Genomic DNA, 27,500 nt, shown 5'->3' with positions numbered 1-27,500 from the left:
GAAAATGTTAAATGTTGAGTTCTTCACAAACCACGCCGTGCTCTTCTGTGATTCCTGATTCATCCGAATCAGCGGGATTTAAATTCAGGGCGTGGTTGCTATGGCAACAACACGCCGTCTCCTCCTCTAGTCACATGGGAGGGAGCTGGGCGGGACTTCAGGAACGCTGCAGAACTGCGCTGTGGAACTTTGAGCTTGTGTCGTAGCGAACATAAATGAAGGTTTAAAAGGTTAAAGGTCCTGAACCTCGCCGTGTGCTCAGCCCGTTCTTCTTCTGCTTCTGTCTCAGTTGTATTTAGGCGACGTGTTCGGCCTAAAGACGCTGGCGGCCCGCCAGGATCTGATCATCTGCTCCGTTCCCGGGGTGGAACACGTGTTTTGGCACTCGAACGAGACGGTTTTCCACACGTGCATGGAGAAGTGGCTGGTGTAGGGGATGAAAGCTCTGTTAGAGCACACACGGACGCACACGCCTTCATTCATCCTGTAGCCTGACATGTAGCTTCACCGTCACAGCGTTTGTCCTGGGTTCCTGGGGGGGTGGGCGTTGTGTCTGAGGGGTTTTAGGGACTTTTTGGACGTCTTTCTCTTTCCTCTGGAGGGCTGAACACTGCTAACACTCCCCTGTCTGTAGGCTGTGTGTGATGCTAGGGCTAGCAGCCACTTAGCCTAACATATCTGCGCACCGAACAGCTAGCCTAGCTCAAGGGGAATACCCAAAGTTCAGAATTCAACACCTGTCTGCAACGGTGAAGCCGATCAGACGCTTCAGGAGCGGTTCAGCAGGACGCGGGTGAGAAGGACGGGCTCAGTCAGCACGGCAGGGCGGGAATATCCTCATCTCTAATCTCAGGTTTAGGCCCAGCCCTCTAATCCTGCTCATCTGTTCCACGTCCCTCGAGACGACGCCTCCATCTGTGGTTAAAAGGCCGAAGCCTCGGCCGGAGCGGCTTACATGCAGTATTTATCCGTGTGTGTGTGTGTGTGTGTGTGGGGTCACGCACACCTCAACACAGGTGCCTGAGCGACGTTGTCCAGCGATGCAGTGATTTTGTACGTTTCTTTCATGTGTTTCCGTTGTCGTTCGCGCTGGCCTGATGTTCTTACGTTTCCTGCTCCTCAAAAAGAAGGGAAATGATGCAGATATGAGGATTTTATCTATTTGAAAGCTTTTAAATATGAAGTACTGTCCTAATATTGTTGCAGCCTGATTTTTGTTTCCTCATAATTGATCTGACTGCTTATGAAAGTGATTTAAGGGATGTTGCCTTGGTAACAGTTTTTATGTGCTTTACAAACAACGGAAGTGTTTATGGACAATTTTTAAAAACTTAACAGAAGCTACTATTTTGACACACGAACTTACAATTTTTACTATATTTAGATCTGCCATGTGTCAAATGTTGTCAGTTCAATAAACATTTTAAACATGTCCTATTTTTATTGTAAATTAATTTCGCTTGTTTAGATTCTTAAATAAGTGTTGCATCTATTTATTATTCAGTGTAAAATCTGTATTTTCTCTTTCTACAAACAGTAAATAACGAACATTTTCTATTTCACGTATGGGTTTGGTTCAAAGTCCAAAGGGCGTGAGGGTTACAGACTACATTTCCCTGCGTGCCTTGCGCACCGGAAGGACCGAGCAGCTCAGCGGATATCTGCGTGCGCAGCCCCGTGAAGGCCCTTTTCCGTCTCTGAGAAGTGTGGCACCGAACCGCGAGCACGAGTGAGTGAAATATTTACCTTTATCTCGCTTCACACGGTTAAAAAAAGGCTCAAATGACTCGAAAAGGACCCGAAATGGATCCCGGTGTCCGGAAAGCAGGAGCGAAACGCGTTAGCGTCGCTGCGAAGATACTTTATTTGCACCAAGAGTTGCCCGATGAGCACAGCGGCGCTGAGCGTTAGCATGCGGTTAGCATGCTAGCACATGCGGATAATGTTAATTATTCACAGCGACAGGCTGGACGCTAATCACGCAAAGTGTGTTGACATTTATTAAGGACCGCAAAAGTTCCGTCGCGGAAATAATAAATCTGTTAATGTAAATGTCGGACATTGGCTAGCTTGTCATCTGACGCCGCTAAGGCTAGCTAGCTTCACGCTAACTCAATAGATGCAGGCTTTACGTCGGGCCTAGCTGTTAAAATTAATAATTTGTCCTTTACATGAAGTAGTTTGACGTTGATTTAGTATTACTCCATCGCAATGTGGGGGTACCATGGGCTCATTAGCATATAAACGGGGGGGGGGGGGGCTCTGCGTTACCGGATGCGATGGATGCCCCGTTAAATTCTCTCCCCCTCCTCAGTGACCGATTGGGAGCCGACCCCAACCGTGGCGGAGACCCCAGAGATCAAGCTCTTTGGGAAGTGGAGCACCGACGACGTGCAGATCAACGACATCTCCCTGCAGGTAGGGGGCGCTGCTGCTTGCTCACCCGTCGTTAAAGCGAGGCTAGAGTCACGCCTGGACCGTGCCGTGGACCAGGTGTGCTAGAGCGCTCGCAGAGCAACGCGTCTGGGCTTATTCATTGGCTGCGGCCTGCAGTGCTCCGGCCAATCACCAACTCAGACACACGACCGGTCGGCCAATCACCAACTCAGACACACGACCGGTCGGCCAATCACCAACTCAGACACACGACCGGTCGGCCAATCACCGACTCGGACACGCGACCGGTCGGCCAATCACCAACTCAGACACACGACCGGTCGGCCAATCGCCGACTCAGACACACGACCGGTCGGCCAATCGCCGACTCGGACACACGACCGGTCGGCCAATCGCCGACTCGGACACACGACCGGTCGGCCAATCGCCGACTCGGACACACGACCGGTCGGCCAATCGCCGACTCGGACACACGACCGGTCGGCCAATCACCGACTCGGACACACGACCGGTCGGCCAATCACCGACTCGGACACACGACCGGTCGGCCAATCACCGACTCGGACACACGACCGGTCGGCCAATCGCCGACTCGGACACACGACCGGTCGGCCAATCGCCGACTCGGACACACGACCGGTCGGCCAATCGCCGACTCGGACACACGACCGGTCGGCCAATCACCAACTCGGACACACGACCGGTCGGCCAATCGCCGACTCAGACACACGACCGGTCGGCCAATCACCAACTCGGACACACGACCGGTCGGCCAATCGCCGACTCGGACACACGACCGGTCGGCCAATCGCCGACTCAGACACACGACCGGTCGGCCAATCACCGACTCGGACACACGACCGGTTCGCCCGAGCTGCGTTAGCCGCCGCCGCCGCCGCGTCTAACGGCCTCCTGTCCGCCCGCAGGATTACGTTGCTGTGAAGGAGAAGTACGCCAAGTACCTGCCGCACTCCGGGGGGCGCTACGCCGCCAAGCGCTTCCGCAAGGCGCAGTGCCCCATCGTGGAGCGTCTGACCAACTCCATGATGATGCACGGCCGCAACAACGGCAAGAAGCTGATGACCGTGCGCATCGTCAAGCACGCCTTTGAGATCATCCACCTGCTGACTGGAGAGGTGGGTCGGACATGGGGCAGGGGTTAGCGCAGAGAGGTCTCACTAGATTTGGGTTGAGGTTAAACCCCCCCTCCCCTCCTGCAGAATCCCCTCCAGGTCTTGGTGAACGCCATCATCAACAGCGGCCCCCGTGAGGACTCCACCCGTATTGGGCGTGCCGGTACCGTCAGGAGGCAGGCGGTGGACGTGTCGCCCCTCCGCAGAGTCAACCAGGTAGGAGAGACCGGCGCCCCCCGGAGGCGTCCCGCGAGGCTAGAGTCACACCTGGACACCCCGTTGTCCCCGGAGGCGTCCCGCGGCGCTTTAAGCGAGGCTAGAGTCACACCTGGACACTCCCGTTGTCCCCGGAGGCGTCCCGCGGCGCTTTAAGCGAGGCTAGAGTCACACCTGGACACTCCCCGTTGTCCCCGGAGGCGTCCCGCGGCGCTTTAAGCGAGGCTAGAGTCACACCTGGACACTCCCCCGTTGTCCCCGGAGGCGTCCCGTGAGGCTAGAGTCACACCTGGACGCCCCCCGTTGTCCCCGGAGGCGTCCCGCGGCGCTTTAAGCGAGGCTAGAGTCACACCTGGACACTCCCGTTGTCCCCGGAGGCGTCCCGCGGCGCTTTAAGCGAGGCTAGAGTCACACCTGGACACTCCCCGTTGTCCCCGGAGGCGTCCCGCGGCGCTTTAAGCGAGGCTAGAGTCACACCTGGACACCCCCCGTTGTCCCCGGAGGCGTCCCGCGGCGCTTTAAGCGAGGCTAGAGTCACACCTGGACACTCCCCGTTGTCCCCGGAGGCGTCCCGCGGCGCTTTAAGCGAGGCTAGAGTCACACCTGGACACTCCCCGTTGTCCCGGCGTGCTAGAGCGCTCGCAGAGCAAACATCTGTGCTTATTCATTGGCTGTAATCTGCTGTGATGCAGCCAATCACCAACTCAGATACACTAAAGGGGCGGGGTCCTGGCGACGCGGCGTCTCACCCGCCTGTCCGTCCGTCTGTCCTCAGGCCATCTGGCTGTTGTGCACGGGAGCGAGAGAAGCTGCGTTCAGGAACATCAAGACGATCGCAGAGTGTCTGGCTGATGAGCTGATCAACGCCGCTAAGGTCAGAGGTCATTCATACAGGTGAACCTCACTTCCTGTCGGTGGGATTAAACCATTTCTCCTCCTTTCAGGGGTCGTCTAACTCTTACGCCATCAAGAAGAAGGACGAGTTGGAGAGAGTCGCCAAGTCCAACCGTTAAAAGCGTTTCCTTTAAAATAAAGCCGGAGAAATGTCGTTTGCTTCCGTGGTTACTTTGTCGTCCAGTTTAACCCATTCCCTGCCAGCCGTTGTGGGCGGAGTCTCTTCACCCTTAGGTGTGGGAGTCCGACTTGCTTTACTGAAAGCAGAAAGTTATTTCCTTCTGAACAGCTTCAGACGGTGAAATAATTTACAATTGTGACTGTTCAGCATCCGGATTGATCAAACTGAATCTGGGATCTCTGGTCGAGGGACTCAAATTACCGTCCGAGTCTTCTTCTGGCTGTTACACTCGTAGTTTTACAAGTATGAGTGACGACGACTCAAAATCTATCTCATTGGTGATCGGTGTGGACGTCTGTCATCAATGAGCAGCTGATTAGCAGGACGTCGAGACCTCAGCGGCAGCGAAAGAGTTAAATACAGAAACAACTGGCTTCAGTCAGTTTTATTTATCGATCGCATCAAATACATCAAAGCTAAAACAGTTAGCGGCTGCACGTCGGTTAAACGCCGTTGAAAAGGGGCGGCGTGTTGAGCTTCCTGTCAGACACCAAGTTCAGTCAATAACGGATCAATGAAGTCACCAGAAGACCGATCGGTCCCGACGTCATCAGATCCGTGTGAAAACGGTGAAGCTATGGATCGATAGTGGTTTCTGTGAGGGGGGGCCGTTGGAGCTTCGGCGTTAACTTGTGGGCCCCGTTAGGCTCCGCCTTGCGGCGGCGTCACGCGGGTGTGTGCTTCCTGTTGATGAGGAGGCAGAGCGAGGACAGACACGCCCCCGCCTTGGACGCCTCGCTGCAGGCGGTGGGCAGGAGGGTGTAGTCCTGGAGCTTCTGGAAGGTCTGCGGAGGAACCGGGAACGCAAAGTTCAACCAATGAGCGCGCCCCCTGCTGGACGTCCAAGAGGACGCAGCTTCAGCGAACCCCGAACCGACGACGGACTCACGGAGACGCTGGCGGGACATTCCTCCGCAGGCCGGTGGAGCAGGAAGTCCCGGTTGGACGGACCTCTGACGTAGACGCAGTTCGCTGCAGACTCCTCTGGGACGGTCAGGAAGTTGTACTCGTAGTCGCTCAGCTGCGCCATCGTCTGGACGCGCACGCACACACGCACACACGCACACACGCTCAGCAACCGGGAACAGCCGGGACACCTGAGGCAGGACGGGCCTTTAACCCCCCCCGTTAAACTCACTCGCAGCGTCCTCTGAGCGCCGCTGCTGCTGCTGATCAGGATCGTGTCGGGACCCCCCATGGAGCAAATGTCCCTCAGCCTCACCCCGCCACAGACGGGGACGGTGGACACGGTGAAGTCCTGAAGAGACGGAGGGACGGTTAAAACCCAGACACGACGTCCTCGTCCTCAGGAGGGCGTCCGTGACCTCACGGGGGGGGAGGGGCAAACACCCTGAGCCCCCACCACACACACACCGATGCAAAGTGGGAGGAAAATCAATACTTCAGAGTGGGCGGGCCATCCATGCTTAAGGACTACAAATCCCAAAATGCTTTGCTGGTGGCCGTTGCACGATGCTCATCTTGTTTCGGTCCGTTTGCAGATCTTTAATCTCTTTAATAATCTGAGTGGATTAGACTGATTTCTGGGGTCTACCTTCAGGACCCGCAGGGGCGTCCGTTCCTCACCCTGAACGTGTCGGCCAGCACCTCGGCCCCCCGGCGGTCGGTGTGCGTGGAGACGCTGACGAAGAACTCCCTCCCTGTGAAGAAGACGTCGCTGCCCTCCAGCGTGGGCCCTCCAGAGCCCCCCCCCTCGGCCCCCATCTCGACCACGGTCAGGTTCAGCTCCGTCAGCACCTTCTTCAGCGCCACCGCCTGGAGACACGAGGAAGAGGAAACGCCTTCAGGTCGGTGTGAGCAGCGGGTCAGCGAGCCGGCCGTCAGGAAAAGTCAGGCGTTCCCGACGGGAAGGAATCGGGAATAGTCAGACGTTCCGGAAGGAAACGGGAATAGTCAGACGTTCCCGACGGGAAGGAAACGGGAATAACCAGACATTCCCGGCGGGAAGGAAACGGGACTAATCAGACGTTCCGGAAGGACACGGGAATAGTCAGACGTTCCCGACGGGAAGGAAACGGGACTAATCAGACGTTCCTGAACTCGATTACAGGAGAAACCCGACATGACGCATCTAAACGCTCGTGTCTCTCGAACGCTTCCGCCGTTTCCCTGGTGATCGGGGTCATATTTCACTTCCGGTGTCTCCGCCCCCCGACCTCACTGCGCCGCTGCTGCTTCAGGGGTCTGGTGACGAGCGCCGTCCCTCCCTGGACGATGGCCACGTCCTCCACCCTCCAGCTGTCTGGCAGCTCCGGGTCGGGGGGGATCTCGATCAGCTGCAGGCCCACCTTCTGCCTCAGGGCCCCCGTCAGGCAGCCGAACTGACGCTGCGCTTTGGCCAGGTCCACGGCGAGCGCCCCGCCCTCCTGCCCGAAGCTCTCCGGGATGCCGCGCACCACGGCGTGGGTGAAGCGTCCGTACGGACTGGCGTTCGCCATCAGAAGTCTAGATGGAGCGGCGAGAAATCGATCTTCAGATGAACGCCGCGTCCGTCTCGCCTTTCATTCCGGGGCTCCTCCCACTGCGCCTCCACCTGCAGAAGAGGAAGAAGCAATGACCCCCCCCCAGCCAGAGACGCCAGCCACATTCTGAAGTTTAAAATGTTGCAGATCCCCCCCCCCCCGCCTCATGAAACGTTCAAAGACAGTTGGAACAATGTTCAAGCGTCCATTAGAACGCCGTCTAACTCAACAGCCCCGCAGTCCGCTGCAGAGCCCGTGGGGGGGTGGCTTTTAGGGACAATTGTCCCTTTATTGCCCCCCCTGTAACTCCGCAGCCTCCTGCTGTGAGGAGGAGGAGGAGGAGGAGGAGCTGGCTCCCTTCCACACAGGATGTTTTCTCTTTCTGGTCCATGTTGTGTTTTATAACAATAATAATAAAACTAAGTGACTTCATATAATACAACGAACAGTAATAGCTCTTGAATAAAGTATTTGTCTGTGGAATTCCTGGTTTTTTTTCCAGAATAACAGTATTTATTTACTGGAGATTGAAAAGTCGATCTGAATGAGTCATTTCCAATAATGATCAATACCCTGACCCCCCCCCCAACAGTTCCCTGCTCCTCCCCAAATACTTGTGAGGATGTTCCACGTTTCCCGCCGGGAGTTGAACTCGCAGCCCGTAAACCAGAGCGAACTGTCGGCTTACCTTCGTCCCCTCGCCGCGTCGCGTCGCGTCTCTCTGCCGGAGTTTATTCCCCAAACTGACCCAGTTCCCGTTAACGGATCGCTCCCTTTTCCCTCTCCCGACCGAACTGAGGCTGGAGACCATTAATACCTACACTTCCGGTCGAGTTTCAAAATAAGACGGCAATCGAAGCCAGTGATTTCAGCTGCTTCGCGTAATCTATCTTCCACAGTGTTCTTATATTCAACCGCAAACTATTAAACATAATTTAAAATGTAATAGCACCGAAGCACGGCGGCGGTCAGTTCGATAACAATCAGTCCGACGCAACGGGAAATTAAAAATCGTGCGATATCCTGCTCTTATTTTGAAAGCAACTTGATTGAACTTCCGGGACGCGCCTGTGTTCGACGTGAAAATGACGCGGCGCCCATCCCCCACTGGTTTGCTCCGGATTCGACCAATGTTGAGTTCGGTCACCTGTGATGGATTACATTTTCAGTTTAGCGGCACCTTCCAGGTAAGAGCTGCGTCTATAAAGGTGCCGACGGTCTGTCGTTAAAACGCCACCTGTTGGTTCGGAATGAGATAACACTTCCGCCAAAGATAAACAGACGTTAAAAACAGTCCTTTAAAATCAGAAGAAAGCACACCTAGATGAAGACTTTGGGTCTAATAGAGTTAAATAACGTAACGCAACTATAATAGGAATTTTAAACAACAATAACGTATCCCATATAGAGTTCAATAAACTTGCTAATAGTAGATTAAACTTGAGCTAGCTAGAGGCTATTAGCCTACCACAGGTGAACAAACTGATGACGTCATTATCCCCCCCCACAGTTAAACCTCCCCTGATGTCAAATGAATGAATTATTGTTGCTTTTCTGCGAGGACTGCCCAGATTAAGTAATCCGTGTTAATCCTGACATGGTGGACGGAAGGTCAGCCGTAAATCAAAAAGGTTCAGATTATCTAAACAATGGCTTTTCAGCTTTGATGTATTTAACCAGGCTGTCTAAACAGCTTCCAGTTTGTTGACCTCATCCCCCTCCCCCCCCCTCCTCCTAATGACGTCACGGAGGCCTCGTTTCATTGATAATCATTGTTGTTTAATTGCGTGAGTACGTAAACGCGCCCGACCCAGGAAGCAGCAGCACAGTCTTCCTCGGGACTCATCACTAGAATGAAACCCGCGAGACGGAGACGGAGACGGGACGTGTCAGGCTGAGGACGCAGTGGAGCGATGGAGGACGGGAGGATGAGGACGCAGACGGGATTAAAACACACCATCTGTCTGCTGATCCTCCAGCCAGCACAAAAAGCATCCCTGCGAAACGTAGCGTCCGTTAAAAAGCTAATATTAGACGTCCTCTGAAGCGTTGGTCCCCACCGGCCACCTATTATACTCCATTTTAAACCCTTTATTTGTATTATACAACACAATTGCAGTTATTTGCTTGTAAAAAAGAATTGGTGTACAGTATAGCAAATAAAGGGATTTTATTTTGTCAGGTTAAGTGCTCTTATTTTGAAGAACACGAATCCAAACGACTTGATGTCATGAAGGTTGCTTGCCGTAGTTTCTTATAAAGCTTGTAAATGAATAACGAGCTGCAGAAAACAGCGAGTAATAATAACGCAGCGTTTCCAGGGCGTTTACCGGCTGATTCATCAGCTGATGAAGCAGCCGGTAAGCAGCCTGGTCAGCCTCATCTCTGGGCCCACGAGACCGCCGTCAGCAGACCGTCCTGCACGCCGTCCTCGTGGATCCCATTACATGCTGAAGGATAATTCGGTTACGCCGCCCATCCTGCAGCTCCGAGGCCGGGTCGGAGGAGGAGAGAAAACCAGAGTTAAAAAAAAGTAAAACAAAAAGCATTTAGAATGAATAAGTTAGTATTCTTATCCAAATACAACAGGAGATGAAAACCCTGAATGATGGACGGCTGTGAATCTATCAATGATCCTTTTGATTGACCTGTGAGGTCAGAGGTCACCTCCGTTTTCCTGTCTGGCGACGGGTAACCGTGGAGACGCCGCTCCTGAAGCGTGTCGCCTGATCGGAATCAGCCCTCCGAATCTAATTATGTGATTCAGGAGGGAGGAGGAAGCCGGAGCAAACTGGGAAAACAAATCAGACCCACGACCAAAGGAGGAAAACCCGGAACCCGCTCCATCTGGGGAACACACGACGGATCCGGAGCAGCGCTGAAGGTTCAAAGACAATGCACTGAAGGAGCTTCTGGATCCGCAGCGCCATGTCTCGCTCAGAACTCCTGATGGTTCTGCTGGGCTGTCTCCCTCTGGCAGGTATGGAGGACGCACAGGTGGGAAGGTGTCGGGTTCCCTGATCACCTGGAGTCATTACGGGATCCAGTACGGATCATCCCTGCTGCTCTGACCGATGTTTTATTTTCAACCTAAATGAGCTGATTCCTGGAAAACGTCCCGCCGCGGCGTCGCTATTTTAGATTACCTCTAACGAGTCCTTTATACCTATTAAAGGTGTTAAAGGAGCTTCTCCAAACACGAGGGCTAACTCTTAGCGGGATTCATAAAGCGTACAGCGTGACCATTTGAAGCCACGCCTCTGAATGACGTTTCCATGGTTTCCAGCCGGTCTGCGCTGCTACACCTGCGTGTTTCCTGCCATCTCTCCTCTGGACTGCCTGAAGTTCCCTCAGGAGTGTCCGGCCGGGCAGCGCTGCCTGTCCAGCAGCGCGACGGGAAGCCGGGGTGAGGCCCCGACCCCGTGTGTGTGTGTGTGTGTGTGCGTGTGGGTGTGTGTGGGTAGGTTGTGTGTGTGTGTGTGTCTGCGTGTGAGTGTGTGTGTGTGTGTAGGTTGTGTGTGTGTGCGTGTGTGTGTGTGTAGGTTGTGTGCGTGTGTGTGTGTGTGTAGGTTGTGTGTGTGTGTGTGTAGGTTGTGTGTGTGTGTGTGGGTGTGTGTAGGTGTGGTCAATCATTCATTAGATTTCTACTGGTTCTCTGAGGAGGCGGAGTCAAGCACGCTGACGTTTGTACATTATTGTTAGATTACTGAATTAAAAAACAAACGTGTAAATGTGAAATCTAAAAATAATTCACTTTAATTAATCCTTAATGTAAAGCGTATAAAATATTCTCATTTTTTTTACCAACCGGATAATTATCAGCGTAAAAACCGGAGTGAATCAGCCGTTCATCAGGTTCAGACCCAATGACGCCGTGCATTTCATAAGCTCCTCCCCCTGCTCCTATAGGCTCTCTACATGTGACGATGTATGAGAAGAGCTGCGCCGTCCCATCTCAGTGTGACGTCAGCGGGCAGAAATACGCTTCGGGGCTGTACTTCAACTACACCAACATCTGCTGTGACACGGAGCTGTGTAACGCAGCAGCGCCCCCTGCCGGCCGCCGCTGGGGAGGACTCGCCCTCTGCCTGCTGCCTGCGGTGACCCTCCTGCTGGCCTGATCACCGGACGGGTCACCGCGCACGCATTCATTCATGAGACATAATTATGTTGGATTTGTTTCACTCATAATAGAAATTAATCTTTAAATGACTAAAAAAATCTAAATATATGAACGTGAGCAAATACAGAACATCCTCAGAACGGATCTTAAAGTGTTTGTTGACTCAGCATAAACCTAAAATATATATATATGTGTACATGCACTGCACTTGTGTTTAGCCGCGATGCTAATAAAAACACAACAGTCCTAATAACTCTTATCAAGATGTCCTTTATTGCGATATCGATACGCCGTTAGTTTGATTGTCGCACGGAAAGCAGGCCAAGAGCCGTTTAGCGAAATGCAGAGCGAACAGAAGAGCACAAAGTGAATACAAAGATGACAAAAATCCAACAGCAACAAATGAAAATAGTTTCCGCACAAATGCTAAAACTCATTAGCATTGAAATATTTCAGACACGATCCCTTTAAATGGTTCATTTTAGACAACAAATGAAATCCACTTCCTATTTAGCAGCATTAGCTTTAGCTTAGCATTAGAACCGTACAGTTTTAGGGATTATCCTCATATAGTCACCAATCGATCAGAACCATCGATCCTTAGCGCTGCATAGAATATTGTTCAATGGCACTTTATTCGTGTCTGTTAGCATCTGTTAGCATCCTGCTGAAACACTTAAATCTTTACTGGTCCCAGTTCCTCCCACTGGTTCAGTGTCTTAAAACAACAACCTAACACGCCCCCCCCCACCCCCTTCTGCTTCACGGGAAGAAGCAGACCTGAAAGCAGATCACAAGCGAGCCGCGTGACCTCGAGTAACGCCATCTGCTCTGGGCGCAGAAAAAAGGGAAGCTGGGCTCTATTGAAACAGCTTCCTGTCTCTGTAACGGCTCGCAGCGCGAACGCGTTACATGAAGAGAGACGCTGGCGTGTAATCTCTAATCCTCCTGGAAAACAAAACTAAATCATCTGCAAACAAACTACGGAAGGAAAAAAAAAGATACTCGGCAGGCAAGACGGTGCAGAAAGAAATAAAGACGCTTCCTTCATAGCGAAACGGAAAGCAAGCCGAGCGGAAGGCTGCTTCCTGTCTGTTACAGGATGTAACAGCGTGTGTGTGTGTGTGTGTGCTCATCCGCCCCCCCCCCCGTCCCGCTACTTGAGCGCTTTAGCCACAGAGGAGTAGGCGATGTGGATCTCCTCGTCCACCGGGCACGTGGAGGCGAACTCCTCCCTGGCGTAGGCGGCGTTCAGGTACCTCCAGAGGTGGCTCAGAGACGGAGGGATGCTGAAGCTTCGGTATTTTAAACACACCACCTGGAGAAAGGGTTCCACACACGCCATCAACACGCACCCTGCCCCCCCCCCCGCCCCCCCAGGCGGCACAGCCTTAAACAGAAGCGCACCTTCACAATGTGGAGCTTCGGCAGCAAGTTGCAGTCAGCCAGCGAAAGCTCCAGGCCGTCCAGGAAGGGGCGGGACGAGGAAGTGACCTCGTCGGCGCTATTCTGGTCGATCTCGTCAGGAAGTCGGGTGCAGAGGAAGTCGTCCAGCTTCTTCAGAGCTTTCAGCAGACCGTTCTCTAGATCTGAACGCACAGACAGAAACTGAAGCGGGGGGGGGCGGGGCTCCATCGAGATTTCCGAATAAAAATTCAACTTCCAATGAGCTCATCCGACACGGACCGCAGCAGGTGGAAACGATCAGGACACACGTTCCACCCGCCGGGAAGAGAGGAAGAACATCCCAGCAGTTCTGAAACACGGAGTTCTGAAACGGGGTTCTGAAACACGGAGTTCTGAAACGGAGTTCTGAAACGGGGTTCTGAAACGGGGGATCCTCTTACTGTCGTTGATCTGCGGGTTGGAGTTTTTCACGTAAGCAGAGAACTTTGAGAAAACGTCCATCCCTGCTGTGTTCGCCTCTGGGTTCCGCGCCGCCAGACGGGGATACCTGCCCAGACGGATCATTGATCAGTGATTATTGATGTTCAATCATCACATCGAGAACAAAAAACGAGCCTTTAAACCGGGAAGATTACAGAATGACAGAAAAACGAGTTGATCATTATCTCTCAATGAATGCATTAATTATTGATCTATTATTGACAGGAAATAGTTTGAGCTTGTCTTAAGACATTCATTACTTCGGGGGGCAGAGCGTCTCCTCCAGGAACTCTTCGATCTTGTTGGTGTCCGTCTTCACCTCGGAGCCGTAGAGCAGGAAGGGCGGCTGGGCGCCGGGAGCCAAGTCCTTCAGGACGTCCAGCTTCCTGAAGGTGGACAGGGGTTCGACAGCAGGACAGAGGTGGAGGACAAGAGGACGCAGGAACGGAAAAGGAGGAGAGGAAATGACTCGTTGCCGTCGAGGCGGCGGTAAATCGTTTCACGCTGGATATCTGAACAAAATGGCGGCAGCAGGGACGAGTCGGACGAGCGTCTTCACCTCTTCATATCCACCGTGGTGACATCAAACGTGACTCCTTTCAGCCACAGCACCATGAAGAGTCGCTGGGAGAAGGGGCAGTTCCCGATGCTCTGGCCGTCACTGCCCGCCTGGGGGGGGGGGGGGGCAGACACACAAAGACGCGCACCGCTTCAACCCTTCTGGCTGTCCCAGGAAGACTCCTTGATTCGGATCCATTTCAGCAAAGCATGATGGGAGTTTGTGCAACGGACAAAGACGGCGCCGTCGTATTTAAAAGAAGAACGCTCCGACGTTTGTCACACATTCCCAACCCTCAGATCAAAGATCTAAATGGTGCGTAACCCTGCAGGATAAAGAGCCAGGTTGGCGGTTCGAATCCCGGCTCCCACACACGTGCACGCTGCCGTTGTGTCCTTGAGCAACGACAGTGTGAATGTGCAGGAAGCCACGTCAAAGTCTCTCACCCCAGAGGAGGGTGGTGCACGTTGAGGTAGAGAAAGACATAATTATTATAATTACAGCATGTTTTAAGATCAAAGAAAACGAGATTAGCCTGCCGGGCCAACACACAAAATATAGATTAGATTTACCGTCCTTTCTAAACCCGATGAGTCAGCACAGGTGATCGAAGCGACACTACGGGTGACTTCCAGAACCGTAATAGATGTGTATCAACGTGTAATAACAAACTATGAGGCGACGAAGATGAAGCGATAAGAGGAAAAGCACCGGGACGCTGACGTAGATCAAAGCCACGTTCTCTGGGTGATGGCGTTCCTGAAGTCGCTTACCTTGACAAAAAGTTCCACTTTGGGCTCGTTCGGGTCGCTCATCTTCAAGCAGGAAAGGCCTTCAAAGTGGGAACAGACGCGGCGAAAACGAAACAAGTCAAGTTTTCTGAACGAGGCGCGAGTTCGAAGCTCGAGCCCATCTTCAGAATAAATGCCGAAGCTAACAGCTAAACGACAACAGGTAAAACAGCGTGAAGCGCGGACGCTAAAAGCTAGCAATGCTCACCCGTCGCTAACGTAGGTCTCCGGGACGAACCTCGCAGCGGGTGCCTGTAGCTGCTACTGGTCGACTCCCCTCCCAGCTCTGTCTGCTGTCACCACCGCAGCGCCTCCATTTCCTGGTGGCGCGAGCCCTCTGAGGTCGTCAGACAAAAGGCTCGCGCTCCCCGCCAGCGTCAGAGGCTCGCGCGACGGAGGCGCGAGCGCTCCGTGAATACCAGAAGGAAAAAAGATGACGCAAACACGAGACTTATTTTTGTTTTATTTTGTAACTATCCGTTACTTTTCTGCATTCACATTCAAGTTCTGGCATCATTAGCGTAATCTGCGCAAGTTCCAAAAGTTTGTTGTTTTTGCTGCCCGTGGTCAGTCATACCGAGGCCCGGGGCTAGATGGCGCTAGCGAGCCATTTTGCTACGCCCACCTTTACCACTCAGAAATGTCCACTTTAGTTGCGCTTTGTGACGTTTTACTGCGCCCGTCGGCCCACGTGACGCAGTTAACGCGTGTTTCTGCTGCCCTCTGACGCGGGCGGAGCTTCTGGAGCGTCCCAGAGGTGTTTGTTTCTCCAGATTGTCCATCTTGGTCGTTTCTTTCTTTGCCCCATGCAGTCACTTCCTCACTCACCCCCCCCCCCCCCCCCCCCCCCCCCCTTGCTTCCTGTGTTTGTTGCAGCTTCTTCATTTTGACAGTTGGCACGGTGTTGTCATCTCAAGGGCTCGGCCGTTACCGTGGTAGCGTTGACTGGACCACCGATTGTTGGGGGGGGGGGCACCAACACTTGCTGCTTCATCTTCTCAGGCTTTTACAGCATCAGAAGCGACGGCGTCCCCTCAAATCAACACAACGTTAACGAACCAGACAGACACACACAAGCCTGTATATGTAAACACAAATCATCCACATCCCCTTTGAATCCGGATACGTCGGTTCCGCTGCATGAAGCTCTTCTTCGTGTGTCTCCCTGAGAGCTTCAAACAGGAATCCAGACTCTGCAGTCGTTGTAAAACAAGGACTGCTTTGGTAAAATGTGCAGATCATAGACGGAGACGTAACTTAATGCTTTCATGGACGCGATCTCATAACCTCCTGTTTATGCCTCTAACAGTCAGTACCTGGACCAGGTCTTGTATCAGCCGGTGGCTTCTGGAGCATTTGTTCAGTCCCGGATGCAAATGCAGCAGAGGGCATGGTTCGCTGAGACGGGCCCTTGCAAAGATCTATGTTGTACTGCCCGGGGCCCGGAAGAGGGGGGGGGGGCCTTAGGGACAATCAGAGGAGGTGCTGATATGGCTGAATAATGCCCCCTCCTTGAAACACATTTAACACCGTTTACATTCTTAAACTAATAAAAAAGAACAACTGTGAAACTGTGATGCTGAATACTGTGTGCTCGCTCCTCTTCACTGGAGGGTCCTCTTCACTGGTGGAGGGGTCTGATGGGGACCGTAGGCCCCCGGGCCCGGGACACGCTGGTCCACCGGAGGAGGGATTCTCTGGGTTTTGGATTTGAAGGGGGACAGGACTGCCCCCGAGCCACAGATCTCTAGTTTAGACTCACTTTTATTGGGTCTCCGGTACATGTTGCGCGTGGTTCGTTAATATGTTGCCATAGCAACGGGGAAACATTGTGTTGACGTCATCTTGTCTCTTAGCGCCATCTCGCGGTGGAGCCGAGATGGCGCCAGGCGCTTTATAGCAACCCGCCTCTGTTTTCCTCGGTTAGCTTCATCCATCATGGCGATGCATGCGAAGACCACTCCGCCGCAGATCCCGGACACCCGCCGGGAGCTCGCGGAACTGGTGAAGCGGAAACAGGAGCTCGCCGTGAGTTCGTTTTACCGCAACTTACTCAGAGAGCGGCATCGACGCGTTCACCGGTCTGAGTAACGGCGGTGTGTGTGTTCGTTAGCGGAGGCCTCGCTTAGCCGAATTAGCCTAGCTAGCCTGCCTATTATGTTGGGAAAAGAACGTTATTTGTATCGATATCTAATGTTGACTTGATTTATGAATGCAGTCGAGCTTTATTGAGCGTTTGAATACGTTGTGACGTCTACAAATGCGGTTTATATTGCGCCCATGGGTGTTACGATCCCATGTTTTAGCTAGCTAGCTAGCATTCCTACATTGTAGCTGGCGCCCGGTTTTGGCGCAGTTCTCGCGTGATCTTGGCGTCGTCGGGGTGAACGTGATTAACGCGCCCGTGGCTGATTGGCCGTCACTCGGTCAGGAAGAGTTTCACGTACCGCGAGCATGTTGGAAATGGTCACAGTATTTAATCTAAACTTCTAATATATTTGTTCATTTTCAACTAAATGTGTCTATTAAAAAATAAAAAAATAAAAACAATTACTGGGAAAAGTAAACGTGGATGACGTCACTAATAAGTCACTTAGTTGAGTCAGCCCGGATTCAAACAGGCTAATCAGCACAATGTCTGCTCTGTTTTCACAAGTCATTAAACTTCCCCAGGAAACGCTGGTGAACCTGGAGAGACAAATATACGCCTTTGAAGGCAGCTACTTGGAAGACACCCAGATGTATGGAAACATCATCAGAGGATGGGATCGATACCTCACCAACCAGAAGTAAGGCATCAGACGTGTGATCAAAGCCGCCGATTATCGATCGGCTTCGTGGGTGGTAACGGACGTGTTTCTGTAAAGGAACTCGAACAGCAAGACGGATCGAAGGAACAGGAAGTTCAAGGAAGCGGAGCGTTTGTTCAGCAAGTCGTCTGTCACGTCGGTCGCGGTAAGCTTGATTTCAGGTTCTCGGTGGCTTTGTGAAGGGAACCGGACTGTAACCGCCGCCGCGCTTTGCTTTGCAGGCGGTCTGTGCACTCGGTGGGATTCCAGATCACATGAGTGAGAAACGTGAGTTCGTCTCGGCCCGATCGGTTTCTCCTTCGCCGTCTTTGTCTCCTTCTGACGCCCGGGTCCGTGTCGCTTCAGGCGAGGCGGGCAGCGGCACAGAAAGCGACGCGTCCCCGGATCTCCAGAACCAGGAGAACGAACCCAGCCAGGACGACACCGAGGACGTGGACTCGACGCTGCAGGACCTCAAGCCCCAGAAGGCCGTATCCTCCTCTTCCTCGGGCAGCCATCACGGGAGCCACAAGAAGAGGAAGAACAAAAACAGACACAGGTACGTGATGAAGATCCCGGTTCGGAGTGTCCCGTTAAACGTCCCGTTTGAGGATTCCTCGATGGAGGAGCCGAGTCGGTTCGTTTGCGGTTTATGCTAGTAGAGGTGGGGTGTACCTAAAGTGTGACTCCCCGCTCCCCGCCTTGGTGTCAGAGGAGGTGCGAGGAGGCCCCGCCTCTGTCAGGATGTGACATTTTAATTAGCTAAAACCACGACATTGTGACGCCGCGTTCCTCTGGAGGGCGCCGTTGTGTCGTCGGCTCGGTGGACTAACAGCTGCTGCTCTCTTCCTTTCCCTAATGCCGCCCCCCCCCCTCCAGTCCTTCTGCCATGTTTGATTATGACTTTGAGTAAGTCTGACTTTTACTTCCTGTTCCCGTGGTGTCGGCGTCCCGCCTGCTGTAAGAGCCCGTCCTAAACTCTACCGGTGTTCGTCCTGCTCTGTCTGCTTCTGGACTAGCGCCTGCTAGCTTGTGCACGCTGCATGGCCGACGCTGGACGCGTCCAGCATGCTGACGTCTTTAAATGTTCCTGCTTGCTGTTGGGGGGGGTTCCTTGGCTTTGTGGGTAAAAGCAGTTCAAATTCTTCCAACCTTTACGTTCGGACTCTGCGGGGCTGGTCAGATTGGTATTTGGAGACTGGTTTTTGCACGTTAATGAACAAACCTTGTCATTTGGTGGTGTTGTGGGTTTATTTATTCGTCCTCTTCATCGTTCCGCGTTTGACGCAGAGTTTCTCTGCTTCCGTTGCAGGTTTGACATGAAGGTCAACAAGAAACCGAGAGCCGTAAGTCCGTTTTCAGTTAGTCGTGTTTGACAAAGAGAAGCCCTGAATTCCGTTTTAGTGATTGATTAAACTGATTTATTCCAGCTCTGGCTGCAGGAGGTAAATTGTTTTTGTCTCCTGCAGGATTATTCTACCTAAAGAAAAGTGGATTAACGAAGACTCCTGTGAACCTTTTTACGCCTTTTTGTTGTTTTTCCACCTGTCCTGTGTATTGCTTGCCCCGCCTCCTCCAACATCGTGCTTTGGTCCCAGTTAAGCGCTGGACGGCGTTCCAGTAGCGCTCAGCTGGACCCATTCACGCACACACACACACACACACACACACACGAGACCAGAAACGGGCCGGCGAGGCGAGGCTCCGCCTCCGCCAACACGTCATCTTGTATAGTGTTAAAGAATGTATTTATTGCGTAGGTCATTTACGTGTCTTTTCTTTGTTGGAAGCCAAATACCCTGAATAGCTCGGGTTCTTTTATTTCATGGTTTGTTCTCAAAAATACCATTTTAAAGGCGGTGCTCCTGCGTTGCTCGTCACTGTAATTAAATGATGAATGGAAGACTCACCGGCTGCCGTCTCCTTCAGGAATCTGAAGTCTGAATTCAACGGGAATATTCTCTTCTGACAGGTCACATGCTTTTTTTAAATACTGGTTATAAAAGCATCTCGTGCTATTTATAATGTTTGGATGATCTCATTCCGTTTTAATAGATGATTAAACAGTGTTTGACACTTTGTGAGAATTAAAGCTTCAACTTGTTTCAACCCACGAGTTCCTCCGCTGTCCACCAGGGGGCGCTATTCTAAATGACAGACGGTCTGCAGCATCCAGAGCTGGGATCCTGAGAGATCTCGTCTGTCTTCCACACAACAAAATCAGGTCATTAGTTCAGTAAATAATGTGAGGTGAATCAGGAAGAAGCCGTCGAGTGATTTAAAGTAATTATATTCTAACAAGAGAAGACGAATCGGGTGAGTGGAAATAATTACGAGCACTATAATTTACTATCACTAAAACAATGCAGTAACAAGTAAAGTAAATACTTTCTTTCTTTCTATAGGGGCAAAATACCAATCCCCAGGTTTGGGTCACTGACCATGTGCAGAACCGAATATTGATCAAGATCTTAACCTGGTATTTGAAAGCGTGTGCAGGTCTGAATCTTGAGTTCACGTCTGTTTCTGATTAAGGATGGTTGCTCCAAGAAAAATATGACATGACAACAGAGAACTTCCTGTTGCTGCAAGTTATTGTTGACATTTGTCTTGATTTTGGCAAAGTCTGAGCAAACAGATCTAGTTTTATATTTCTGTGTAGAACCGAGTCAAGGAAAGAATCTATTAGATGTTGGTGCAGGTTCAGAGAAAGGACTTATCCAGGACGTTAAAGCCTTTATTAACATTGCAAAATAAGCCACGTTTCAATAGTGTCCCCCAATAACATAAGAACTACAAATCCCATTTCCACAAAACTTGATCTACCGTATCTATCATCATCATCTTCTATCTTCCTGTTGTCATGCACCAACTGGCCTCTAAGGGTCGCTGCTGCTCAGGGGGGGGCGTTTCATCCTCCGAGAAAACGGAGCAACCATCGCGAGAAGAAGAAGAAGAAGCAAGATGGCGGCGGCTAACGCTAGCTAGCGGGAGGCGCTAGAACATATCGCGCTCTTGAGGTTTTTGCGGAGTTTTTTTTGCGAGCGAAGACCGGCTAAGACTGAAAACCTCTCTTGTGACGGTGTAACGAGTAACGTTCTTGCGTTACTCGCCGGAGAGTGTCGTCAGCGCGGGTAATTGAGTAGTTCTCAGGAGGCTGCTTGTTCGTGTGGGGGGAGGGGCCGTGTCTGCGGTCAGCTGTCCGTCAGGCTAACGTCAGGCTAACGTCAGGTGAGTTGGGTTTCCCGCCGTACCTGCTGGAAGGTCTTCATCACGCGTGAGGAAGAGTTCGGCGTTTACTCGTTGAACCTGTGAATAAATAGAACTTCACTAACTTGTTTATGGACTAAAACCGCGACGCAGAGTCGCCGGTTTGTCCCAACAGGAAGTTCCCGTGTCCCGTCTGCTCGCAGGTCCTTACCGTAAACCGGGATCCGCCCCGTCGCGGCGTCTCCGTGTTGTTTCTCACGCGAACAAACCTGAACGCCTCAGGTTACGACTTCCTTCCTGCGCCCAACGCAACGGATCGATGAGCGGGAGACGCGGGAGGACAGTAACATGTCCTCTCTCTCCTCTGACAGTGAGCCCGCTGCCATGGCAACCCCGGTCAACATCCAGACTCCCAGTAAGACCTGGGAGCTGAGTCTGTACGAGCTCCACAGGAGCCCCCAGGTGAGCGTGTGTGCGTGCGGGCGGGTGTGTGTGTGTGTGTGTGCGTGTGTGTGCGTGTGTGTGTGTGTGTGCGTGTGTGCGCGTGCGTGTGCGTGTGTGTGTGCGTGCGTGTGTATGTGTGTGTGTGCGTGTGCGTGTGTTACGTTTCCCCCGTTTTCTGGCCGGTGCAGATTCCCCCCCCAGGTACGATAACGTGTCCGTGTCCAGGAGGCCATCGTGGACGGGACGGAGGTGGCGGTGTCCCCCCGGTCTCTGCACAGCGAGCTGATGTGTCCCATCTGCCTGGACATGCTGAAGAACACCATGACGACCAAAGAGTGTCTCCACCGCTTCTGCTCCGACTGCATCGTCACGGCGCTGCGATCGGGGTGAGCTCCGAAAACCTTCGGCACGCGCCGGCGACGGACCCCCCCCCGGTGACGGACCGCCGTGTCCCCCCCTCCCTCCGCAGGAACAAAGAGTGTCCCACGTGCAGGAAGAAGCTGATCTCCCGGCGCTCGCTCCGCCGGGACGCCAACTTCGACGCTCTGATCTCAAAGATCTACCCGAGCCGGGACGAGTACGAGGCCCACCAGCGGCGCATCCTGGAGCGGCTCAACCGGCTGCACAACAAGGAGGCGCTGAGCTCCAGCATCGAGGAGGGGCTCCGGCAGCAGGCCCGCTACAGGTCGGAGGGGGGGGCGGGGCTAACCGACAGGCGAACGCGTCGCTGGATCAGAAGCGCCTGAAGACGGCCGTCGGTTTGTCTCTGACCCGCAGGAACCACCGGGCCAAGAAGCCCACTCAGGAAAGCGACAACACCACCTTCAGTGGCGGGGAGGAGAACGGCGACGCCCGCTCACACCTGTCCCACGACTCCGCCCCCTCACACACCCCCCACCCCTCCAACCAGACCCCGTCAGAGGCCGGGCCGAGCCGCAAGCGTCCGCGGGCGTCGGACGACGGATCGGCCGGCGAGGCGGACAGCGGCTGCCCCTCCCCCCCGCTGAGACCCCACAGGGAGGGGGCGGGTTCTGAGATCGAGCTGATGTTCAGGCCACACCCACAGCTGGTCCAAGCCCAGGACTACAGCCAGACCAGGTGAGACCGCCGGCCGGAGCCCGACGCTGCGGCGCCGGGTTCTCCTGAGCGTCCGTCCGGTTCTCCTCGCCAACAGGTACGTGAAGACGACGGCCAACGCCACCGTGGACCACCTGTCCAAATACCTGGCGCTGCGCGTCGCCCTGGAGGAGGGAAGCACCAACGGAGAGGCCGAGGACAGAGGACGGAACGGCGGAGGAGAACCCGAAGGAACCGCAGGAACCGGAGACGGATCCAGTCTGGGAAAGATCAGCGAGAAGCAGTACACGATCTACATCCTGACCCGGGGCGGCCAGTTCTCAGTGAGTTCTGCAAACGCAGCTTCAGGTCCAGACACCGGTTCCGTTAGCCGTCGGTTCCGTCAGACACCGGTTCTGTCATCCGTCGGTTCCGTCAGACACCGGTTCTGTTAGCCGTCGGTTCCGTCAGACACCGGTTCTGCTAGCCGTCGGTTCCGTCAGACACCGGTTCTGTTAGCCGTCGGTTCCGTCAGACACCGGTTCTGTCATCCGTCGGTTCCGTCAGACACCGGTTCTGTTATCCGTCGGTTCCGTCAGACACCGGTTCTGTCATCCGTCGGTTCCGTCAGACACCGGTTCTGTTATCCGTCGGTTCCGTCAGACACCGGTTCTGTTAGCCGCTTCGGGTTCTGTGCTTCATGAACCCGTCTTGTCCTTGCTCCCCTCCCAGACTCTGAACGGTTCTCTGACTCTGGAGTTGGTGAACGAGAAGTACTGGAAGGTCCGGAAGCCTCTGGAGCTTTACTACGCCCCCACCAAGGAGCCGGCGCCGCAGCAGAAGTCTCCTCCTCTTCCTCCTCCTCCTCCTCCTCAGAGGGAGGCGTGAAGCCGGTCCGGTTCGGCCGCAGCAGACCGAATCGTTCTGGGATGCGGGACGGAGACGCGGCGGGTTCCGTTTGTAGTTTGGGACCGTCGAGGGCGTCGCCGCCCAGCCGAAGACCCGGAACACTTTCTCCTTCACTCATATTTATCGAGGTAAATGTTTAAAGTCACGTTAGCGCAGCGCCACTCGTCTCCAGTTTTAGTTTCATCCGGACGCCAAACGGGGAAAATAAAAAAGACGGCACTTCAGGAAACGGAGCCTGCCGGTTCGTTTCCAGCTCCAGATCATGCGACCTCCGTTTCAGGGTTCTACATCCGACCTACATCCGACTGGCAGCGAGGCTCCAGGAACGTTTTAACCATCAATCATTGAATATTTGCTAATTAATTTAAAAACACTTTAATTTCTTCAGGCTTTCATCCTCGCGCTCAGGGCGCCGTTTCCCAGACGAGCTTCACTTCTTTGATCTTTGTATTTCAGTCTAAGATTCCCTGAAGCTGCTCAGCGCTTTGATTTTGTCCATCTATAATCTGATCTTTAGGACCCACCTTTAATCTTAGTCATTCTGCATGTTGGGTTTGACCTTTGACCTTCTCTTGATGCAGCCATACAGGTTTTGTACGTTAATATTCCCTCTGTTGTGTAATTCCACTTCATCACGTCAGCACAATAAACGAAAAGAAACAAGCGTTTGGTGCAGAACTCGGGTTCTTACGGGTCGAAGCCCCCCCGAGGTGTTTAAACGCACGCAGGCGGGGTTCTGTCCAACGAGGTTTTATTGAAACAAAAGGGGCGGAGTTTACTTCTTCTTGGACACGCCGACGGTGCGCCCGCGGCGGCCGGTGGTCTTGGTGTGCTGGCCGCGCACACGCAGGCTGAAGGGGAGAGGGAAGCGTTAGCATTAGCGTTAGCGTCCCTAAAGGGTCCAACCAGACGAAGGCGGGTCACGGCTCACCCCCAGAAGTGCCGGAGACCGCGGTGGGCCCGGATCTTCTTCAGCCTCTCCAGATCTTCTCTCAGCTTGTTGTCCAGGCCGTTGGCGAGGACCTGCGGAGAGACCCGTCGGGCGTCGGGCTCGGATTACAGAGCTACACAGAAGGCCCCCCCCCCGACTGGACCTATTTGCCCACCTGACTGTATTTGCCGTCCTTGATGTCCTTCTGCCTGTTGAGGAACCAGTCTGGGATTTTGTACTGGCGAGGGTTCTGCATGATGGTCACGACCCGCTCCACCTGGAGAGCAAAGCAAACTCAGAGACCGGCCCCGGCTCGGGTTTAAAGCAAGGCGTTTGCTCTAAAGCCGGTTTGACCTCTCACCTCCTCGTCCGTCAGCTCCCCCGCCCTCTTGTTGAGGTCGATGTCGGCCTTCCTCAGGACAACGTGGGCGTAACGTCTGCCGACGCCCTGAGACGGGACAGGCGGAGACGTTCAGACACACGTAAACGCGTTCGGATCGGGCCGATCGGCGCCGGGGAGGCCCGAGGGGAAGAACTCACCTTGATGGCGGTGATGGCGAAGGCGATCTTCCTCCTGCCATCGATGTTCGTGTTGAGGACACGGAGGATGTGCTGGAACTTCTCGGGGATGACTAAAGACTGAACAGAGAGGAATGCGTGAATCTCACACTGGACCGGCACCGGTACCGGTACCGGTCTCTGCTGTAAAGTGATGCGACTCTCAACTCTAGCTGCTGTTAGCAAAGATGCTATAGCTCCAATACTCCAGCCAACGTTTGAGAACACCTGAAGCACCGAGAACGATTACGAACAACGGGCCTCGATCCGAAGCGACTGCCCCGGCGTCGCGTTCGTGTACACCTGCGTGACGTCACTAATTTACACCGAACGCACACCGTAGCTTCAGGAAAGTCTGAGGCTAGTTAGCCTGCGCAGCTAGCCGCTTTCAAACATGCCCGTCTCTTGAACACGTGAGCAGCACCGGCAGCGGAGGGTAAGTGAGCGTGTTCAAAGCAACCGAACCGGTCTCAACCGAACCGGTCCCAACCGTTCGGCCCGGTTAGCTATAACGGCTCCGGAGACCTCCGTTCAGCGCCGTCGGTAAACCGCGTTAGTATCACCGTTCAGGCCGCTAATGTTTCAACAATTCAACATTAACGTCGTCGCCGAAGGCGTGACGGAGTCGCCGCGAGGCTACCGCCGATAAACGAGGCCGGATAACCGCAGATGGTGCAAGATTTTAAAATGACTCCGAATTTAGCGGAGACGGACTCACCATCTTGGAGATTGGTTCCGTGCGAAGAGGAAGTCACGTCGATCTCGCGAGAGTTTGACGCTGCCGACGAAGGGAAGTTAGTCCGTTACTTACAATATGTCCGACAAGAAGAAACGTAAACGCCGAATTAATGTATATTTATAATTATTGGATATATATAATTAATGTTTAATCAATAATTCATTTTTCACTGAAAATAATCAAATCACTTCGTGTGCAGTTAATGAAAACAAAAACGTCTTTTTATTTTCCAGGAAGACGGGCCGGAACCTTTCTCCTGTAGTTAGTTTTTCTTTTCTTTTTTTACACGTAAATTTGCCGCAATGGCGGAGGCGGCTCTAGCTTCGTTTGGAGCTGGTTCCGATGTAAACACGGCTGGAAACCCGACAGAAACGGCCATGGCCTACCTCAACGACGAGGTAATGTTCTTACGTTATTACGTCCTGTTAGCATTCCAGATGCATTATCAGCAATTGTTAGATTTAGCTACTGAAATGTGACGTCATCTTGCTAGCTGAACATATAACATGAGTGACAGTTGTCGTAGAATTGGAGCAATGGGTTTTTCTGTCGCTAGAAGCTAATGTAGCTGTTTGTTGTTAGCATCTTGTCAAAACAATGTAAAGAGCAATTGTTGTCCTGTTCAACGCAGCGTAATGTTTCCAGTCTTAAAACAATTCGGTGTTTCATCGGTTAGCTGTTCGACTAATGGAAGTTTCGTTTCACATAATTAATTCATAAAGCTATTAATCAAGCAAATCGGTTATGACTCTAACTTCCTTGCTTGGCGGCGCTTCTGGGCGGTTGTGCCTCTTTCCATTTAGAGGCCTGAAGCAGACGTTCCGAGCCTCAACCTCGGAGAGCTGGATCTCACCACGGACGAGTTCATTCTGGATGAAGTGGACAGTAAGGCAACGGTTAAAAAAGTCTCCTTCTGTGATCCGGTTACAAAGAATAACGGGGTTGCTGTAAGCAGATCTATGATCTGTAACTACATAGAGCTTGTTGTTATGACGACGCCCCTCAATCGAAGATGGTTGACGATAACCTGCGTTCAGCAGAAAGGATGTTTAATCCTCTCTCGTCTCGCTTTAGTCCACATCCAGGCCAATCTGGAGGACGAGCTGATGAAGGAGGCGCTGAAGACGGTAGGAACATTGTGACGCCGATGGGGGTCGAGAGGAAGCCGAGCGTTCTCTGCGATGGCCGGTTCTGAGATTCCTCGGCACCGGTCCATGAAGTTGTGCTCTCCGCTGTCGGATGCTTTAAACTCGCGTCGTGAACGAGGAGCCCGATGTCTCTGCTCCGTCCGCTTCCAGGGCGTCGACCTCCGGCAGTACTCCAAGCAGGTGGAGTCAGAGCTGCAGAGGATCGAACAGGCCTCCATCAAAGACTGTATCCTTCCTGCTCGGCGGTCGTCACGGCAACGTGCTTCACCAGGGTTCTGTCGCTTTCCTGACTCTTCACCCGTCAGACATCAAAGAGAGTCAGAACATCGCGCTCCTGCACAACCAGATCACGGCCTGCGACTCCATCCTGGAGGTCAGAGTTCACGCTCTGAAGGATGCAGCAGCCCGGACGGACGGACAGGAGGCGTCCTTCACCCGGCGTTTGTCCTCTGTCTCCGTCAGCGCATGGAGGGCATGCTGAGCGGCTTCCAGAGCGACCTGTCCTCCATCAGCAGCGAGATCCAGACGCTGCAGCAGCAGTCGGTCAGCATGAACGTCCGGCTGAAGAACCGGCAGGCGGTGCGCAGCCACCTCAGCCAGCTGGTGGACGAGCTGGTGGTCCCCGGAGCCATGATCGCGTGAGTGGGACACTTCAGAGGGGTGGGAGGGACGTCTGGGAGGACACGTTAGAGGGGTGGGAGGACACGTTAGAGGGGTGGGAGGGACGTCTGGGAGGACACGTTAGAGGGGTGGGAGGGACGTCTGGGAGGACACGTTAGAGGGGTGGGAGGGACATCTGGGAGGACACGTTAGAGGGGTGGGAGGGACGTCTGGGAGGACACGTTAGAGGGGTGGGAGGGACATCTGGGAGGACACGTTAGAGGGGTGGGAGGACACGTTAGAGGGGTGGGAGGGACGTCTGGGTGGGAGGGACGTCTGGGAGGGCACGTTAGAGGGGTGGGAGGGACGTCTGGGAGGACACGTTAGAGGGGTGGGAGGACACGTTAGAGGGGTGGGAGGGACGTCTGGGAGGACACGTTAGAGGGGTGGGA

The 27,500-nt window shown here is 53.3% G+C and overlaps 9 protein-coding genes and 2 non-coding genes across 12 annotated transcripts in view; 8 read left to right on the top strand and 3 right to left on the bottom strand.

Annotated features, from left to right (window-relative positions):
* Nucleotides 1-1,356, top strand: part of ppt2b (palmitoyl-protein thioesterase 2b) — a 5,201-nt gene extending 3,845 nt beyond the window's left edge. Inside the window, exon 8 of the mRNA XM_068746881.1 lies at nucleotides 290-1,356. Coding sequence (XP_068602982.1) covers nucleotides 290-433 — 144 coding nt within the window. The 3' untranslated portion in view covers nucleotides 434-1,356. The remainder of the gene's footprint in view (nucleotides 1-289) is intronic.
* Nucleotides 1,357-1,610: 254 nt separating this feature from the next.
* rps5 (ribosomal protein S5) lies at nucleotides 1,611-4,794 on the top strand. Its single transcript, XM_068746883.1, has 6 exons — nucleotides 1,611-1,729; nucleotides 2,315-2,418; nucleotides 3,324-3,533; nucleotides 3,618-3,746; nucleotides 4,522-4,620; nucleotides 4,691-4,794. Coding segments are annotated over exons 1-6 (612 nt in total). The 5' UTR covers nucleotides 1,611-1,728; the 3' UTR covers nucleotides 4,760-4,794.
* On the top strand, nucleotides 2,454-2,585 carry LOC137903561 (small nucleolar RNA SNORA3/SNORA45 family). Its single transcript, XR_011105781.1, has one exon. It is a non-coding gene; the product is annotated as a small nucleolar RNA SNORA3/SNORA45 family (small nucleolar RNA).
* LOC137903549 (small nucleolar RNA SNORA3/SNORA45 family) lies at nucleotides 4,331-4,462 on the top strand. Its single transcript, XR_011105770.1, has one exon. It is a non-coding gene; the product is annotated as a small nucleolar RNA SNORA3/SNORA45 family (small nucleolar RNA).
* Nucleotides 4,795-5,262: 468 nt separating the features above from the next.
* Nucleotides 5,263-8,091, bottom strand: ddah2 (DDAH family member 2, ADMA-independent). The gene is made up of 6 exons (XM_068747417.1): nucleotides 7,993-8,091; nucleotides 6,999-7,375; nucleotides 6,409-6,597; nucleotides 5,960-6,079; nucleotides 5,711-5,854; nucleotides 5,263-5,606 (listed from the first exon to the last, which is right to left on the bottom strand). The coding sequence occupies exons 2-6, from the start codon at nucleotides 7,278-7,280 to the stop codon at nucleotides 5,487-5,489; spliced, it is 855 nt and encodes a 284-aa protein (XP_068603518.1). The 5' UTR covers nucleotides 7,281-7,375; nucleotides 7,993-8,091; the 3' UTR covers nucleotides 5,263-5,486.
* Nucleotides 8,092-8,425: 334 nt separating this feature from the next.
* Nucleotides 8,426-11,591, top strand: lypc (ly6 domain containing, pigment cell). The gene is made up of 4 exons (XM_068747594.1): nucleotides 8,426-8,491; nucleotides 10,072-10,284; nucleotides 10,591-10,710; nucleotides 11,214-11,591. The coding sequence occupies exons 2-4, from the start codon at nucleotides 10,233-10,235 to the stop codon at nucleotides 11,423-11,425; spliced, it is 384 nt and encodes a 127-aa protein (XP_068603695.1). The 5' UTR covers nucleotides 8,426-8,491; nucleotides 10,072-10,232; the 3' UTR covers nucleotides 11,426-11,591.
* Nucleotides 11,592-11,685: 94 nt separating this feature from the next.
* On the bottom strand, nucleotides 11,686-14,986 carry clic1 (chloride intracellular channel 1). 2 transcript variants are annotated; one of them, XM_068746966.1, is made up of 7 exons: nucleotides 14,873-14,986; nucleotides 14,647-14,705; nucleotides 13,874-13,983; nucleotides 13,575-13,700; nucleotides 13,275-13,381; nucleotides 12,835-13,016; nucleotides 11,686-12,745 (listed from the first exon to the last, which is right to left on the bottom strand). In XM_068746966.1, exons 2-7 carry the CDS (start codon nucleotides 14,686-14,688, stop codon nucleotides 12,584-12,586), a joined length of 729 nt encoding a protein of 242 aa, XP_068603067.1. In that variant the 5' UTR covers nucleotides 14,689-14,705; nucleotides 14,873-14,986; the 3' UTR covers nucleotides 11,686-12,583. The 2 variants fall into 2 exon arrangements, with proteins under 2 accessions (XP_068603067.1, XP_068603069.1); XM_068746968.1 differs by having other exon boundaries at nucleotides 14,903-14,986.
* Nucleotides 14,987-16,548: 1,562 nt separating this feature from the next.
* Nucleotides 16,549-19,539, top strand: meaf6 (MYST/Esa1-associated factor 6). The gene is made up of 7 exons (XM_068747293.1): nucleotides 16,549-16,692; nucleotides 17,338-17,453; nucleotides 17,532-17,619; nucleotides 17,696-17,741; nucleotides 17,820-18,012; nucleotides 18,766-18,799; nucleotides 18,923-19,539. The coding sequence occupies exons 1-7, from the start codon at nucleotides 16,603-16,605 to the stop codon at nucleotides 18,935-18,937; spliced, it is 582 nt and encodes a 193-aa protein (XP_068603394.1). The 5' UTR covers nucleotides 16,549-16,602; the 3' UTR covers nucleotides 18,938-19,539.
* A 773-nt stretch (nucleotides 19,540-20,312) lies between these two features.
* LOC137902787 (E3 ubiquitin-protein ligase RING2-A-like) lies at nucleotides 20,313-23,682 on the top strand. Its single transcript, XM_068746865.1, has 7 exons — nucleotides 20,313-20,684; nucleotides 21,035-21,125; nucleotides 21,333-21,493; nucleotides 21,577-21,792; nucleotides 21,885-22,205; nucleotides 22,282-22,507; nucleotides 22,896-23,682. The coding sequence occupies exons 2-7, from the start codon at nucleotides 21,048-21,050 to the stop codon at nucleotides 23,049-23,051; spliced, it is 1,158 nt and encodes a 385-aa protein (XP_068602966.1). The 5' UTR covers nucleotides 20,313-20,684; nucleotides 21,035-21,047; the 3' UTR covers nucleotides 23,052-23,682.
* A 124-nt stretch (nucleotides 23,683-23,806) lies between these two features.
* On the bottom strand, nucleotides 23,807-25,340 carry rps18 (ribosomal protein S18). Its single transcript, XM_068746869.1, has 6 exons — nucleotides 25,280-25,340; nucleotides 24,544-24,642; nucleotides 24,365-24,451; nucleotides 24,179-24,280; nucleotides 24,004-24,095; nucleotides 23,807-23,923 (listed from the first exon to the last, which is right to left on the bottom strand). The coding sequence occupies exons 1-6, from the start codon at nucleotides 25,280-25,282 to the stop codon at nucleotides 23,848-23,850; spliced, it is 459 nt and encodes a 152-aa protein (XP_068602970.1). The 5' UTR covers nucleotides 25,283-25,340; the 3' UTR covers nucleotides 23,807-23,847.
* A 182-nt stretch (nucleotides 25,341-25,522) lies between these two features.
* Nucleotides 25,523-27,500, top strand: part of vps52 (VPS52 subunit of GARP complex) — a 6,520-nt gene continuing 4,542 nt past the window's right edge. The window contains exons 1-6 of the mRNA XM_068746864.1: nucleotides 25,523-25,698; nucleotides 26,104-26,185; nucleotides 26,375-26,427; nucleotides 26,599-26,674; nucleotides 26,754-26,821; nucleotides 26,911-27,086. Coding sequence (XP_068602965.1) covers nucleotides 25,603-25,698; nucleotides 26,104-26,185; nucleotides 26,375-26,427; nucleotides 26,599-26,674; nucleotides 26,754-26,821; nucleotides 26,911-27,086 — 551 coding nt within the window. The 5' untranslated portion in view covers nucleotides 25,523-25,602. The remainder of the gene's footprint in view (nucleotides 25,699-26,103; nucleotides 26,186-26,374; nucleotides 26,428-26,598; nucleotides 26,675-26,753; nucleotides 26,822-26,910; nucleotides 27,087-27,500) is intronic.

This window comes from Brachionichthys hirsutus, chromosome 13, assembly GCF_040956055.1.
Source record: "Brachionichthys hirsutus isolate HB-005 chromosome 13, CSIRO-AGI_Bhir_v1, whole genome shotgun sequence".
Lineage (NCBI taxonomy): Eukaryota > Metazoa > Chordata > Actinopteri > Lophiiformes > Brachionichthyidae > Brachionichthys > Brachionichthys hirsutus.
Note: the sequence above shows the minus strand (reverse complement) of the source record. Positions and strands in the feature narration are given on the sequence as shown.

Coding starts and splice junctions, on each gene's coding strand:
- rps5 (XM_068746883.1), top strand. Junction 2,419..3,323: donor TCAACGACATCTCCCTGCAG/GTAGGGGGCGCT, acceptor GTCCGCCCGCAG/GATTACGTTGCTGTGAAGGA. Junction 3,534..3,617: donor TCCACCTGCTGACTGGAGAG/GTGGGTCGGACA, acceptor CCCCTCCTGCAG/AATCCCCTCCAGGTCTTGGT.
- ddah2 (XM_068747417.1), bottom strand. CDS start 7,280: ATGGCGAACGCCAGTCCGTACGGACGCTTCACCCACGCCGTGGTGCGC. Junction 6,598..6,998: donor AGCAGCAGCGGCGCAGTGAG/GTCGGGGGGCGG, acceptor TCGTGTCTCCAG/GCGGTGGCGCTGAAGAAGGT. Junction 6,080..6,408: donor TGCTGGCCGACACGTTCAGG/GTGAGGAACGGA, acceptor CCGTCTCTTCAG/GACTTCACCGTGTCCACCGT.
- lypc (XM_068747594.1), top strand. CDS start 10,233: ATGTCTCGCTCAGAACTCCTGATGGTTCTGCTGGGCTGTCTCCCTCTG. Junction 10,285..10,590: donor GGGCTGTCTCCCTCTGGCAG/GTATGGAGGACG, acceptor CATGGTTTCCAG/CCGGTCTGCGCTGCTACACC. Junction 10,711..11,213: donor CAGCGCGACGGGAAGCCGGG/GTGAGGCCCCGA, acceptor CTGCTCCTATAG/GCTCTCTACATGTGACGATG.
- clic1 (XM_068746966.1), bottom strand. CDS start 14,688: ATGAGCGACCCGAACGAGCCCAAAGTGGAACTTTTTGTCAAG. Junction 13,984..14,646: donor AAGTGGAACTTTTTGTCAAG/GTAAGCGACTTC, acceptor CCCCCCCCCCAG/GCGGGCAGTGACGGCCAGAG. Junction 13,382..13,574: donor GAGACGCTCTGCCCCCCGAA/GTAATGAATGTC, acceptor CCGTCTGGGCAG/GTATCCCCGTCTGGCGGCGC.
- meaf6 (XM_068747293.1), top strand. CDS start 16,603: ATGGCGATGCATGCGAAGACCACTCCGCCGCAGATCCCGGACACCCGC. Junction 16,693..17,337: donor AGCGGAAACAGGAGCTCGCC/GTGAGTTCGTTT, acceptor AAACTTCCCCAG/GAAACGCTGGTGAACCTGGA. Junction 17,454..17,531: donor CGATACCTCACCAACCAGAA/GTAAGGCATCAG, acceptor GTTTCTGTAAAG/GAACTCGAACAGCAAGACGG.
- LOC137902787 (XM_068746865.1), top strand. CDS start 21,048: ATGGCAACCCCGGTCAACATCCAGACTCCCAGTAAGACCTGGGAGCTG. Junction 21,494..21,576: donor GTCACGGCGCTGCGATCGGG/GTGAGCTCCGAA, acceptor CTCCCTCCGCAG/GAACAAAGAGTGTCCCACGT. Junction 22,206..22,281: donor CAGGACTACAGCCAGACCAG/GTGAGACCGCCG, acceptor CCTCGCCAACAG/GTACGTGAAGACGACGGCCA.
- rps18 (XM_068746869.1), bottom strand. Junction 24,096..24,178: donor AGGACGGCAAATACAGTCAG/GTGGGCAAATAG, acceptor GTCTCTCCGCAG/GTCCTCGCCAACGGCCTGGA. Junction 23,924..24,003: donor GGTCTCCGGCACTTCTGGGG/GTGAGCCGTGAC, acceptor TCTCCCCTTCAG/CCTGCGTGTGCGCGGCCAGC.